This window comes from Convolutriloba macropyga, chromosome 2, assembly GCF_964194025.1.
Source record: "Convolutriloba macropyga chromosome 2, txConMacr16.3, whole genome shotgun sequence".
NCBI lineage: Eukaryota > Metazoa > Xenacoelomorpha > Acoela > Convolutidae > Convolutriloba > Convolutriloba macropyga.
This window is the reverse complement of record NC_134469.1, coordinates 20598684-20614753: the sequence shown is the minus strand read 5'-3', so window position 1 is coordinate 20614753 and position 16070 is coordinate 20598684. Positions and strand designations below refer to the sequence as shown.

At 34.9% G+C, this 16070-nt stretch overlaps 1 protein-coding gene across 5 annotated transcripts in view; it reads right to left on the bottom strand.

The window, feature by feature from the left end:
* LOC142357812 (diacylglycerol lipase-beta-like) overlaps nt 1–16070 on the bottom strand; it is a 73081-nt gene that overhangs the window by 31825 nt on the left and 25186 nt on the right. For all 5 annotated transcript variants that reach the window (XR_012761713.1, XR_012761711.1, XM_075409334.1 and 2 more), the window contains 5 exons: nt 13689–13980; nt 12705–13386; nt 11770–11989; nt 620–788; nt 138–315 (listed from right to left, as the gene is read on the bottom strand). Coding sequence is in view for 3 of the 5 variants with exons in the window: in XM_075409334.1 (XP_075265449.1) it covers nt 138–315; nt 620–788; nt 11770–11989; nt 12705–13386; nt 13689–13980 (1541 nt within the window). In the remaining 2 variants the exon portion in view is untranslated. The remainder of the gene's footprint in view (nt 1–137; nt 316–619; nt 789–11769; nt 11990–12704; nt 13387–13688; nt 13981–16070) is intronic.

Below are 16070 nucleotides of genomic sequence, written 5' to 3'. Positions count from 1 at the left end.
AGAAATAAGAACCCACTGCGTCCCGAATTTTTCTGTAAATACTAGATTTTATTTTCAAAATACCAAAACCCCAGATTTTGTTTAAAAAACTGCAGCGAATACAGAAATTGCCTAAAAAAATTGCATTAAATGCAAACCTGCGATATCTTTTGCCTCGGACAGCTCCGCATCTTTGGATTCGGTCTTTGGTTTCATGACGTCAATCCTTGGCTGTCCCAGCACAATGGCGTAGTCCATAGTATACGGGAAGTGGGATGTAAACATGCGGTCACAGATAAAGAGACGATCGAAGAATGACCTCTTGATCCAAAAGTACTGCAAACATTTACAACATCGAAAACCATCAAGAATTGAAACATCAATTTTTTTCTTACAATCTGTAGTTTTGACATCTTACGATCTTAAGTATTGCTGACGACCTGTGATAAGATACTGCTTGCATTGAAATACGATCTTGAAAATTTTCCTATAGATCAAAAATTCTAGCACACTTAAGAGAACTATACCACGTTTTATTTGAGAAAACTTGTGACCAAAAAATATAAAATCCAACAAAATCTGAACTCGATTTAATTCGATAGCTCGCTGACAGCCTCCAAGACATGAACCCATTGTTAACCTGAAATTCTTTCCACTGGCGCACGTAATTGATGAAGTGAGGTAGTTTGGAGAAGTTTTTGCCATTGCGCTCCATCACAGTCTTGTCCTCGGAGGGATGGCAGGGCTCAAAGTAGAGGAAGACTCCAGGTGGGAACAAAGGCATTGTGTGACCAATCTGCACGTCATCCCTAAGAAACAAATGTACACTCTAGATAGTGCCAACAAATAAACTCTTTTTTATAGATCTAAGATGACAGCACATGTTAACTGGCTTGAATTGTATATCCACAATACACAATAAAGCTCAAAAACCATTATGAATAATGCAAAAACTTCTAACTAGGGAGGGGTTCAATACGCGACCTCTCGGATGAGTCGAGTGCATTAATCACTACTCTAAACGGGCTATAAACGTTCATCGCTCACAATCCGTTTTATATTAGCAACAGACTTAATTTCTGAATGCGCGCAACACAAATTACTCAAAAAAATCACAAGTCAAGAGTGTAAGTCATTCCAGAAGTAAAATGAAAAAATTTTCTAGAAGAAAACGGTCATGCAAAAAATTTTGTCCAAAAACACATGTTTACAATAATTGCTTCAAACTTCGTTCCGATAGAAATTCAAAACTTAAAATTCAAATATGTTAAAATCATTTTGTTAAAATATAAATTGTATCGCAAAAAATTGCCAAACGCGCGCTATTTTGATTAAATTTCGTAGTAATACACATTCCTAATTATTAAATGAGAGGATGAAAGGATTCGCATCATTCGCAATAACCTATAGACCTAGAAACTAAGAATAATAAGAAAAAAATTCAAAAAGCGCGCATCTAAAATTGTTCTACGGTTTTACGACGTTTTTTATTTCGTTCATTTCAAATTGCGTTGCTGAGCAGCTGCTGTTCAAAAGCATTGAGTCAAATGAGAGAAGTCTAGGCCAGCCTAGAGAAGTACAAAACTCACGCAAAAGATTGAACAGGCTGTGAAATAAGGTAAATCAAAAACCCTCCAACTGGTCTCTAGATTATTTAGAAATTACATGCGTAGCAAAAAAAATAGTTCCTTGAATTTAGAGAATAAAAAGCATTTTACTTGTAGATACTATTGGCATTAGGTTATTGAAAGCCAAATTTTCCTGTCCAAAATGCAAGAGAGGAAGAGCATAAGGATAGTATCCAAGAGAAACCTTGTTTGACACAGCAGAGGAACGTAAAAAAAAGCGCAAAAGATAAATATAAACCAACTAATGTCGGAAGAATTGCTCTCGAACGACAGGCGGGCGAAACAAAATTTTATCCCACCGGGATTCGAACCATTGACCTGCCGAACCATACCCAGATGCACTCCCCACTCGGCTATCCGGCGCATCTTGTTGCGATGCTGCAACAGACTTTGTATTAGCAACAAGCTTTACTTCGGAGCCAGAGCAATAGAGATCACTCAAAATAGAAGAACGAAAGCATAAAAAAGTCACTTGAGAAGTCGAAGAATGTTCTAGAAGAAAAGCGTAAAATGGTCAAGCGAAAAATTTGCATAAAAAAGACCAACAGGTTTACAATAATTGCTATGAACTTCGTTGAAGAGCAATTAAAAATTAGCAAAAACGTAATATTCGATGACGAAATCCTTAGAACTACCATTTTGATGCTTAAATCTACTCACAAAGCAGCTGTAAGCTCAAAAGCCACTGCAACTCAAAGAAGAGAATAAAAATTTTGAGAAACATTTTCAAATTTGTAAAATTGGATTTCATTAAGTTGTCTAAGTTGACGAAACCAATGCTGTTTCCCAACAATCTAAAAAACAAATAACTTAAAGACTGTCAGCATGCTGGCTGCTCATATAAGAGAAAAATAGAAGCTAAAATGATATAAATGTTGAAATATTTGTAAAAATTGAAATTTTTTTTATCAATTAGCTCATACGAAAGATTTTAGAAAGTTACACTGGCACACAAACTTGAAAAAGTCGATGACCAACAGATATCCCTCAAAACTGAAATAAACAAAAATCACTGCATCCAGAAGACCTATATGAACCGTGGTCAACCTCAATTGAAACCCCATTTTATAAAAAAAAAACCTCAAAACGGTGCAAAAAAACCGCAACAATTTGTGCTCGAAAAGTAAAGAGTAATTTTTTTATCGTGAATTTAGGCTTTTCCTGCAACATCATCACAGCCAGCACCAAAAATACAACTACCGCCAGCCATTGCAGCTTAATGCCCACCGGTCTTAACCTGTTTATGTACATTAGAAGCCCAGTCATTGTAAAAAATTATTGAACGTCTTACCAAAAAAATGCAGCCCAACAATACAATGCATATTAATTGGATTCTTAGAAAATAACAAACCCAATATTAGCTTGTTGCGAAGAAGATGGCGGCTATTAAAAACTAAGAACATCTTTTAAAATATTTTTAAGAACTCATGAAAGCCGCTATAATAAATTTATAGAAAACTGACCTTACTCAAATTTTTCAATTGACATGCGCAAAAATGCAGCATCGCAAAACAATTCGTTCTGATATAAAATCAATACCCCTTTGGTTCGTAAACTATGGAAATAAAAAGAATACCAGACAGATAATTGAAGCGCAAAAGAAGGATAGGACTTAAAAATTATTCTTGTTTTGCTTACAAGAAAAACTTGAAAGTCAACCTAGCATTATGGTGGCCAGCATAAAATACAGTTCTCTCAAATCTCAAAAATTTGAAAGCAGAAGCCTCGGATATTTACAAAGTAGTATTATTTTTTTTATAAAATCGACAAAAACGCAGGAAGGTGAATAAAAAATCAGGATGATAGATGAACAATCAAATGAAAAGAGCGAAAAACCAAAAACTGCGCAGGTTGTCTCGGAATAGTAACATCAAGGCAGTTTAAAGAGCAGTGTTCGCCTGTGAGAATAATGATAAGACAAAAATCATTAACAGGGATTAAAACTGAGACCAAAAACTTTTTTAAATTGAGCGATAGAGTCATGGGGAAAAATTTGCGGCTTACTAACTGAAAATCAGCTTGAACAAATTAATCACTCTATCGGAGCAGAATTGTCAGACATTTGAAAAAAAAACAATTTGTGACAACAGAGGTATCGAAGAGTCGGCCTTTTAATCGCCCATAATATACAAGAAAAACAATGCGACTCTAGCTGAGCTCCACTCTAAGTTTAGAATGGACTGTTAGAATATTAGCTACTATTTGTTAAAAAAACTACGTTAACAATGATGCCCAAGTCTAAGGATGCCCAAGACTATAATGATTATTATTGCTAACAATGATGCCCAAGACGCATACATGCCTCTTGGAGCACAGAGGTTTCCCCGCAATGCTTAAAACAGGCAAAAGGTTCCTTTTTTAAAGCAGGCGATTCCTTTCACCAAATCAATTACAGGACAATTTCACTTCGGCAAGCTTTCGGTTAAACATTTGGAAAATTATTTTCCAATAGGTGTAATTGTTTCTAGTGAAGCAAAAAAATCTAATAATCAAACGTGCTTCGGTCAAAAATTTTGGACAGAACGTACATTAACAGTAATGACCTAAGAAATTTGAAAATGTAAAGTTAAAAAAGGGCAAAAATAAACAAAGCAGGCCAATTGCCGGCAAATAGCCACCGTAGAGGCGCTTGAAGCACATCGTGATTGAAACACAAAAATAAAATATAGAAATTGATAGATGTTTTTAAGTGTCAAAAAGTGTTCCAATTTGGTGTGCAGTTTAAGTTAGATTCTATACATATACTTAATTTAGCTTTTAAAATGAAAGCTGTTAAGCTCAATGATAACGTCAGCTAGCAATGGCTCTAAGGAACTTTGATAACCTAATGCGCTATGACTTAATGACGGGGCTTTATCCCGTTTCTTTTGATTTTGGCTCTTTTGACATTGACAGTATTCACAACATTGCGTAAATCAATGCGTAAAAGTATTTAAATCTATTCAACTGAAAAAGTAAGTGAAATAAGACACGAGCCAAACGTGAAAATCGTGACTTATGTAAAACGAAAAACGTGATAAAAAGCTAATGCGAATTTAAAAAAAGACACATAGCCGCAAGAATTCGTAAACGACTCGAATTCGGATTGCCGGAAGGAACTGGCTTCTAAAACAGCTAATATATGCTCGCAGAACGCATCCATGTAGAGAAAACAACCTTCTTAAGTCAAAATAATAAAAGAATCAAACAAATTAAACAAACATGAAAATTTGGGTTTCAAATTATTTTCCATATAATACAAGTACGTATACAAACAAAAACGTCGCTTCGAGCAATGGAAAACAGTAATCTAACCACAAAAAATATCAAAGCCTTTGTAGTTTGCTCAGAAACCTCTCTACTTTCCAAAAAATAGGAAAAAAATGAGAAATGGAACAAAAATTGAGAAAAATTGTGTCAAATTTCTTCAACTTATTGTCAAACTTTGTGGAAAAAGACAGCTTCTTTTTACAAAACGAAACTTGCATCTCTTGTAGTAATCAGTGCCTACAAGCATTGGGCTTTAATTCATTTACTAATAATTTCTATAGAACGATACAATGCGCCAAAACAGCAAAAAAAGTGTCTAAAAACAACCAAAATAGTTGAAAAACCTTCAAATTATTGTTAAATTCCCTTTATTTATCAAAAACTTCAAAGGTATCAAAACAAGCTGAATATTAAAACCTTAGTCTACAATAATTTGTTAGACACAACATAAAAACCTAAAACAAAAAACAGCTCCAGAAGCACGTGAACAAAATTCAATCGCTTAGCCAAAGTTTTTTTTACAACTACATATCTCGCTTCGTTTCAAAAGAAGGTATGAACAAAAAAACTACTCATCTTTTCTCCACTCTTCGAATTTGATCACAGAAACAAGTTTTTTGAACTTGATTCACTCCCTGAATTCCGGTTCCTTTGCTCGCTCACGCATCAGAAAAAAAACAGAAAACCATACCGCCTCTTCTAGTCGTAAACAAAACATTGCCGCTGAGAGGCTGACGACGACTATTAATAATAAATTTTAGACTGAAAAAGTCTTTTAGTACCGCCAGAGACAAAATTAGCAGACCAAATGTGTGGCTCCAGATGAATGGTATCTTATTTGCCTTAATAATATGTGATGAATGAAAACCAGTATAAATATATACAATTTACATAGCAATTTCATCCAAGCTGACGTGTTAAACACCTAAAACAAAAGATGATATATCGCCGGCTGATTGACGGCAAGAATCCGCAGTTCACTTGCGCTGACGTAAAGATTAACATATCTGAAGAAATTATAAGACAAAAGTTGGGGTCTTTTTTTTCTATTTCCCAAGAAATTTGAGTAACAGTCGAGTTTTATTAGATCCGACTGATTGAATTGACGGATTAAGCGTATGGCTCAATGCACTGGTTTTTTCCTTTGTTTCAAACGTGCAAACGGTGATTGTGCTCAAATGAAATACGTGAATGAAAAACGCAGCTGAAAGCAAATGAAAAACGCAGCAGAACAAAACCTGAACTACATTTTAACTGAGCAAGCAAAACATTGGACCTCAAAATGAGAAATTGACGTTGAAAACGATTTCTTTGTTGAAATGCCGTCTTTTCTTACTCTTGAAAATTAGGTAGAAGAGTCACACCGCAAGACCACCACTCAAACTCTATCCACTACTAACAATTTTTGAACAAAAACGGAGAATAAGAAAGGTCAAAAACAACTAATCAGAACAGACTGCGTGAGTTCAATAAACATAAAAGGACTAACGTAAGAAAAAAATGCTCTCGAATGATAGTCGCGGCCATTTAATTCAGGGGCTGTAGCCTAAACAAATTTTTCTTCATGGGTGCAAAAACTACACACTAGTCGGGTTCGAGCCCCGACCTCCTGAGTTAGATTCGTAGCCTCGACAGAGGCATTAACCATTCGGCTATGAGGGCATCGTCTCTCTAACAATTGGATTTGTTTGAATCTGAGAGCAATTTAAATCACTCAAAAATCAGAAGAAGTGCGTGAAAAAGTCACCTGAGAAGTCACTTAAAGATTATTCTAGAAAAGAGCAAAAACAGTCAAGCGAAAAACTTGCATAAGACACACACATTCGAGAGCAAATAAACACTAAGAGAAACATAAACCGAGTAACGCCGGACAATTTGCTGTCGAACAGCAGGCGAGGCAATTTAATTCAGAGGGGACTGTAGCCAAGAAAATTTTTCAAGGGTGCAAAAAATTCCGACCGAACAGGAGTACGATACAAAAATGAACTGAGCACTAGCCTCTTAAATATCAGGTCCCTGTGATTTCTAATCTTATAATCAGTTTTGTTTTAGCAACAGACAATTTATGAATAAAATCAATCAAGGTTAGGTAAAAATCAAAAGAAAATATTATTAATTCCTTTGAGTAAGAACTATAAAATACAGAACATAGTTTAAATGCAATGTAGTTTTAAGAAGTATAAATGAAACAAACGCCACATATTGAGAAAGTTTAAATTTGTATTAAATTTACAATATGTTAAAATATCGACAAATTAAGAGATGAATTATATTTATGAAAATTTAAAATGCTAATTCTACAATTAACATTTTCGAGAAAAGAGAAAAGTTTAAAAAATGCTTATCCTTTAAATAACATTTCTCAGAAGAATAAATGACGCCTCAAAACTAAGTCACATTAAGATTGAACTTGACAGATTTAAGATTAGAATTCAAATCAGAAACCGTTGGGTCTTTCAGAAACTCATTCCAGAATGAGTTTTTATTGTAGTTTTGAGAGCCCGCTTTACAGGGATATTCCGCCTTAAGGCGAGAGGTAAATCGTTATACCAGTCAATTGCTTTTTTGAAAAACAGTTTTGCATTTCATTTGTTATTTGGTTTGCTCCAAATGACAGCTTAATAGTACGGTCATTCATTTTAGCACTTAGGGTGGCCAGCTTGAGTTCATCGAAAGCTGGTAGATCTGCTTTTAGAAGCTTAAATATATAATAACCCGATACCTTATGAGGTTTCTACTGGTAAGATTTTGTGTTTGATCTGGAGATCAATGGTCCTGTCAAATTTGGTTCTATTGAAACAAGCTTTTATCCCCGAGTTCAGTTGTTTGTTTAGTAACTCGCAGTGATTTTATAAGACCTGAGAACAGAACAATTGGGTAATGCAGATGACTTAAAACAAAGAGCGTTCATTAATGCAGATCTAATTTTTTCTGGAAATACCTTTTGATGGACTAAATGACCTTTATGCCAACAGTCATTTTTCTTAGTACATTTTTTAATTCTTCATCGAAAGAAAGATTACATTCAATATGAACTCCCAAGTATGTCGTAACTTTTTTTCTCGAGAACTGTGCATCCATTAACAACTATTTCTTCGATTTTGTTCCTTTTAGGGGCTCCAAAAATAATGAATTTGGATTTGCTTCCATTTACAATTCACTCATTTTTACTTGAAAAAGAGAAGGAGTTTAGCAATACTTTTTTCAAGATGTAATATTGATTCAGAAATTGTTTTTCTACTGAAAAACATAAAAGTAACATCAGCGTACTGGATTATATTAGAATTCACATCAGTATCATTCATATCATTTACATATAATTTGAAAAGCAGTGGGCCTAGCACAGTACCTTGTGATACTCCACGGTTAAGTGCTATCAAGTTTGATTCATACTTCAAGAATTTGACTTTTTGAACACGGTTTTCTACATAAGATTTCAGAATTGTATTTGCTTGTTCACTAACACCTATAAGTTTAGTTTTGTGTAGAAGATTAGGATGTGATATCGAATCAAAAGCTTTTGATAGGTCTAAAAAAGCTCCTACAACGATGTTTTTTATTGAGATCTGATTTTTTCAGTGCAATATAAAAGAGCATCTGTAGTTGACAATTTTTCTATATCCAAACTGTTGTTGCAAGCAACTTATTCTTCTCTAAATAAGCTAATATTTGATCTCGAAGGATTTCGAAAATTTTAGCCAGAGCTCCAGAAAGCAAAATTGGTCGATAATTTATCGGATCTTCAGGTATCGGAGGTTCAGCTATAAGTTCTCTTGCATCTTTTAAAGCGCAAGCTGGAATGAGTGATGGACCCAACGGTTTTTTAACATTGAAATTGTTGAGTATATCAAATATCTCCTCGGTTGTCGTATACCTGAATATAAAATTGTAACTGTGGCGTGCCGCATTATTACAGAATTGATACTCTTCTTTTTTACCTAACGCTGAAAATTTATAGTTGAGAAGATTGGCAAGATCATTTCCATTGGTCAAAGCCGTTCCAAAACTGTTTTTGAGTCTTGGTATTTCTGTCTGTTTTTTCACTGTTTCTGATTTCGTCGATAAAATTTCAGCTTTCTCTTGCACTTCTTAAGTTTTGAAACATATCTAGCAGATGTTTTTCATTTTTCTGCTTCAAAACGTTTTTGTTGTTATTATTTGATGTCTTTGCAAACTTTAATGTTTTTTTTTGATATCCATTGTTGATGTAGCGTTAATTTAGGCTTGTCATGGCATATGAAGACGGTCTTTTGCGGAGTATGCTTTTTAGTTACCGTTTCCAATGACGAACATGATTTATACATGATTTCAGGATTTTCTGATAAAATGATCTCCACTTTATCTTTCCAACATCTAGGGAAAAAGCATTTTTAGAGTACTTTGTTTCATCAAACACATTTTTTTGATAGCTTCTTTTTTATTTTTATCGGTTTTAACCATTAAAGTAAGTGTGGCTCTTGTTGTTTCTCTTGTTGTTAAAGTCGTACGGCAAGATCAGAGTTTCTAGAAGATTTCTTTCATTGCAATTAAAATAATTAAGGTTGCAGTCACCTAGAAAATTTTTTTTATTTTCAGTCGCCACTCTATCTAAACCCAGGGCTAGTTCTTCCAAAAACCAATTTTTTAGTTATTTTTTGGAAAGTGAGCCAAATGTATCAACGCGGGCTTTTCGTTTATTTTGCACTATACCCAAATACTTTAAAAATGGGCTTTTGACTTTGTCTCTAGATCATTTCGTGCTTTTGGATGAAATTTCCTTGGAACGAACAAAAGAATACCACCTCCTTTATTTTTCTCTTGAATATCAGTGCGTCGGTCGCATCTGCAACACATCAAGTATTCTGAGTGTATCGACCAAAACGGAATATTGTCAACTGATTTCAACCACGTTTCCGAAAAGCCCGAAATACAATTGTCACCTAGATCAGATAGAAAATTCTTAAGGAGCAACCTTAGTCTGAGCACGCTTTGACAATTTTGATGTAGAAACTTTACTTGATCGTTGTATTTTTTCATTTAGGTGGTAAACTGCATGTAATTGAGAGGTGGCCCTGGGTTTACTTCGTCACGTGAGAAGAACAAAATAAATCTAATGACAACCAATGAGTAAAGAAAATTCCTTAACAGGCAAGAAAAAATGATCTTTTTCGGATACGCATTATTAATAGACATGAACGATGACATCCTCTCAGGATTTATTGGTGTAGTAGTGAACACCCAGTTCCTTTTTGATGTGATTACATACAAAAAAAGAAGCAAAATAATGTGGAACTGAAGCTTCATTTTGAAACAATACAAATAAAACAAGACAAATGAAACCCAGAACATTTAGCAAAACAATTATCTCGACTAGTATTGACCTCTCATAGAATTGTAACTCTCTCTCTCTCTCTCTCCAATGATTGCGGTATTTTGAGTATTGATTTGAATTATGTTGGTTGTTACTCAGCGCTATTAAATTATTAGATGTGGGAAGCAACTGAGAAAGCACACAATTTTTTTTAAAAAGGGACACCTGGTTTGCAATGGAAATGCAAATTGTCATAATACAAACTATCATAGCTTGGAATGGCTTTCGTCAGGTCGTACATATTCGCAACTTTGTAATTTTCATGACCTGCAAATGCATTTATTTTATCATTAAAAAGTTTAATGCGCTCATTAATATGTTCGTTTTTTCGCAGATTACGAATTGTTGGCACTTGCATTAGTACAATATTCTCAGGAGATAGCGCGTTTGTTACATCAACCAAATTTGTATACATCTCAAACAACTCGACAATGCTTTCATGTTTTTCTTTCAGAATTGAATTCGTCCCGTCCTGAGTGCCAACTGTTTTGATCACTGTTTTGGGCAATTATTTGACAACTTCAATTTTTTCACAGATTGTTTAGCCTCGATTATCATGTACGCAGATATCTTCTGGTATAGTACTATCCCCCACCAAATTTTTCACCAGACTAATTCCAATAACAAGGTTTTGTGTTTTTGTGGCGACCTGTTAGCTCAAAACGTCTTACTCGAAACTCTCTAATGATGGAATGGTTATATTGGTTCGAGATTTTACATGATTCCTTTGGATCATCATTTGGCTGCTTTTTTAAGCAAAAATTGACTTGCCGAAATAACAAACAAAGTCTTCTCCAACTTTTTTAAATAAATCTACATAAATTCGGTACAGTTCACTTTCATTATGCGAATTGAACTCCTCTTGGTTCATCATGTTGCTTAATTAAGATCTATCAAATTTGTTAAAAGTATCAGATAAAAGTTATAAGAATTAACAACGAGATAAAGGAAAGCTAAAAATCTGTTTCATTTTGTCTTTTTTCTTTAAGAACGCATGAACACAGCAAGGTCAACTGTTCGAAACAAGATTGCGCTTTCGTGAGAGATTGCGCTTTTGTGAGAGAAGCACAAATTTTTGCGGAAAAAGACAAGCATTTCTAAATGATTGCTTCCAACATCTTTCGAGAGCACTTAACAAATTAAAAAAGAATTTCACTACAAAAAATTTAAAAAACGAACACAAACATCAAAAGATAAGGTAAGGCGAAACCCGAATATCAAAATGTTCAGATTTTTGAGTGAAGTGGTGGGGGAATGGGGTGAAGTGGGCCATATAAAGGTTCGGTCAATCGAAAAATCGCATCAAAAAAGCCACATGAATAAAACATTTGCTACAATCTTCGTCTGAGAGCAATTAAACCACCGACTAACGTCGGTCGAATTGCTCTCAAACGAACGCCGAGCGGCATTTCCTCCACACGATGAATTTCTGCCTTCTCAGCAGCCAGCTTTCATGAACCGCATACTAAGTGGCAAATTGGTTACACAAAAATAGCAAACAACCTACAGAGCCAAAATAATTGTTAAGAATTTTGTATGAGAGAGATTTAAAAACCTACTCACGGCTCTCGCTTAGGCACGTATTGGAAGTGTTTTTTCCCTACATCCTCACCACGCAGTATTCTACCTATGATAGAGGACACCCTTGACCCAGTAGACGATCTCCATTTCTGAGTGGCTGCGTGAGAAGTGCTATCAGATTTGAATTTCACTCCTGTTCCTGCATCGTTACTGTTCTCATACACAAGATTGCTGTCAACCACAGATTTCTTTAGTACTTCATCTATCGATTGAGCAGAGTTAGGAATAAGAAGGCTTACCAGCTGTAACTTCCTCCACCTACTTCCCACTTTAAACAGATATGTAGCCTTTCGAGATTTCACAGCAAATTTCCACGGAGAAACCTTAAGCATCTGACTCAGTTCAAAATTTATTACAGTTGAGCCGACAGGTAGCCATCTCACATACTATTTTAGCCTATTAAAATAAACAACTAAAATGGTTTTAAAATTTCTCAACTGTATTATATTTACACATTTATTTAATATGGGTAGAATCGATTTTGGGGAGAATGGAAATATTTGACCATCTAGTTATCTTTTCTGAATTTGCAAGATTGGAATAAACAATCCAAGTTCATCTATACTTTCCGTACTCCAACTAACATCACTTCCCTTAAACTACTTTATCAACAAGTCGCTAAAATTCCCTCCATTAAGTTCTACAATGCATACAAAACACAATTATATTTGATAACTACAAATTAATTTGGTTCTCTAATCTGGGAGTATCAGAAAAACAAAATCTTATTTGAACTACTATTGATATGCAAGAATAGAGACTACTATTATACACATACGTAGTTGCCAAAAAACATTTCTATATATTTCCGCACTTTTCTCATCACAATTCTTCAATTGACTGTTAAAATTTTTCAACTTCTTTCAACTATTGCATAGCAAATTTGGTGTAATGAAATTATTTTAACTATTCCCAACCCTGCTCCACATCAATAGCATTCGAATCAATTTGAAGAGACGCGTTGTGGAACTCGTGTGGAAGCACGTGAGAATCTGCCCGAGAATTGTCGACTGGTTCCTCGTGACAATTGCAATCATCTTGAACCAAGTCGTGACCTTTAACACCATCCGCACCACAACATTTATGCCCCTCATCTTTGCACGCATTCACATTAACACACACTTCATCGCCAGGCACATAAGAGGCCCTTCGAACCGGAACCTTCTTCTTAAAACAACAGCAACAGGGAATTGCTTTCCCTACGCAACCAGCAATTGTTCCAAATATAATTTTTGACTTATTTTCCGTACTTTCGTGCAATACTTCGTTCAACTCCCGTTCGAGCCTCCGCATGGCTCCGAGAGAAAATCGTGGAACTATATCCCGTTCTACGACACCACTGTAGATGAAAGTTCTTGAAAAATTTGAAGCCTCTTCGGAAAGCAGAACTCCTGGCGGTGCATACGTGTAACACGTCACATTGCGCTCTTTGAGGAATTCTTGTTGTCGCATTATGAAACCAACTAGACATGCAACACCTGCGCCAAGACTATGGCCGACGACAACCACTTTGTAGTTGGGCCACTTTTCAAAACAGTAATCAAAACACTTCGTGCGCTGGATTTTGGCAAACACAAAGTTGGCAGCTGCCAGCATTCCCTATAGCGCAGAAATGTCCCAATTCTGAGAAATACTGTCCACTTATTTCACTTGATGCTCATAATAAGCTATAACCAAAAAACAAAATATATGGAAACAAACGATTAGAAGCAAACTAAATATTCTGGAATACAAAGCACTCAATGAAAACGTCTTAATACTTTTCAAGGCTCTTGGACAATACTTTTGTTAAATGTAATCACTTCCTTAATTTCAGCAGGGCGCGAAACCTTGACGCTCACTGCTGTTTATGGACAAAGGCAAACTTGCGACTTCGAATAAAAACGGAAGGACATGTCTGCCTTATGAGCACAGAAGGTATCAGGATACCCCCAACCAATTGGAGCAGGATGGATTATCATATCAGTTATGGTATCAGCAAGTGATTGAGTTCCTCTGACTCCAACCACGACACTCTTCGATTCATGGTCCATACACACGTAGAATGGTACTTCTGCTATAGTGTTCTTGAATGAGATCATAATGAGGTCTGGTCTCTTGATTTGGGCTTTGTTAAGAACAGTACGAGAGTTGTAATGACACGCACATTCACCCTCTCTCGACACCAAATTTGTGTATCCAACATCTTGACAGCTGAAATACTACACGCAGTCAACTCGCCGAACTCTATTGCCTCTAGCGTGCAGAGTTAATTACCAGATAAATTATCAATAATGCATTAATAAATATTAACTATTGCTAGTTCTCTCAAAAATATACTACTGTTACCAACTGCAAATATAATTTCACAGATGGGCAGAACAAATACTTTGACTTTTAGCCAGATCATCCTCTTCTGCCTCTTCTATAAGGCAGAAGAGAGACTCAGCTTACGAACAAGATCTCAGCAACGAACGACAATACATAACACACATTAGACGTTCATAATATACATATTTCTCTAGTAGTTTTCCGAGCTCATGTAAAAAGGGACGGAACTATGTTAGCCTGGCTTTTTGTTCTGGCATTTCGACCCCAAGAAATATGTTGAGATGGAGTTGAGATGCAATTAATTGAGCTCAACTAGTTTGAGAAGACCAATTTCCACAAGCAGGCCAATTTTGACAAGCAGACGCGCTTTAATGAAGGTTTATTAATGTCTATATAGCTGTTTTTTATTTTAATTTTTTATATCCTTTTACCTTTGGTATCTTATTCCCCAAGTTCTTTTCTGATATTATTGTTCCGACCCTCTTGAGGGGGGAGGAACTATATACTCAACTGGGTTTTTTTTTTTTTGTTCAGTGAATTTTCGCCGCTCGATATATTCATCGTAGAGAGTTGAGACTGGTATCATTAGAAAGCTCGTTCAGCGTAGAATATGGAATTAAAAAGATTTTTTTAATTTTCGTTTTCTACAGGGAGTTATCGAGGCTTAAACTTCTGAGAAAAGAAGAGTGAATTCACGTTGTTTTTATTCACATTTTCCGGAATTTTTGCCTAAATTTTCGTCAATTTTGCTAAAATTTGTTATAATTTTTAAGAATAGTGTCGTTGATTTCATTTTTGAAGACGAACAAGCATTTTTGATTGTTTTGATTTAATTTTTTGGTCAAAAAATCTGGATAAACATTTCAAAATTTAGCCTTTTTCATCAACAACAGCACGAAATAAGCTACTTTAGTCCACTTTGATTAAATTTGCCTACAGTACACCCCCAAACAACACTCATACAATCTTTGTAGACTCAGAGGGGGGCTATTTCTACTTCAGAGTCCGCAGAGAGTGCCTTGTAGTTAAAACTTTGCCGTTTTTTGCTAACTTTACTCGTTGATTATCAAAAATGCAAAATTTATTTTGAGTTTCAACTCAGAAATTATCTATATCTACAACATTTGAAAAATCAATTGTTCTTAACGGACAATAAGTATTAACAGGGGTAGTTTTGGGCCATTCTTGGACTGTTACAATCCAAAAAAAAATCGGGTTGTAATCAGTCGGTCTTTTTTTTTTAAAAAAAAAGACTTTTTTAATAATAAAGAACAGAACATATCAAATCAAAGCTCAGGAGTGATAGGTCCAACCAATTCGCTTGCGAAACAGCTCCAGGCTAATTCATTTAGTTTTTTAATTGAAAGTTTATGGTGGTTTTTTTTAAAAATAATTGACTTTTCAATAAATAATGGCTTAATTAACTTTTCCTCTATTTTTTTCTTAATTTGTTCAACTTCCAGCTTAGTGTCAGCAAAAAAAGACTGCTTCTTCTTTCTACTGAGTTAACATTTATTCTCGGTTGCAGTTTTAAGCCTGAAATTATTGTTTTCTGGCTTTGATACTACAAGATTTTAGATTTTTGTTTGTTTTGATATTTGCCAGTTTTTCATGTTTTCTAATTTTGTCACATTATCACATTATTGACAGTTCTCATGTCACCTTATTAGCATTCAAATTAAAACACAATTGAACATATTAAAATCTTGAAAGATATAAATCATCGTTTTAATGGCCTCGACGCCTCTTTCTTGAAGAAATCAATTGAATTTTTTAATTTTGTCTTAACTGTCATTTATACTTTGTCGTTTCGGTCGTATGAAATTTCCTGTTTAGTGATAGCTTTCATTGGCTTTTCATGGAAGAATAGAAAAACCGATATTCTGATATTAGCAGATAGCTGATGGCTTTTATGACTTTCAAACCCATCGTTTTCCAAAATTAAAAAATAATTTTTTAACTTCGCAATTTTG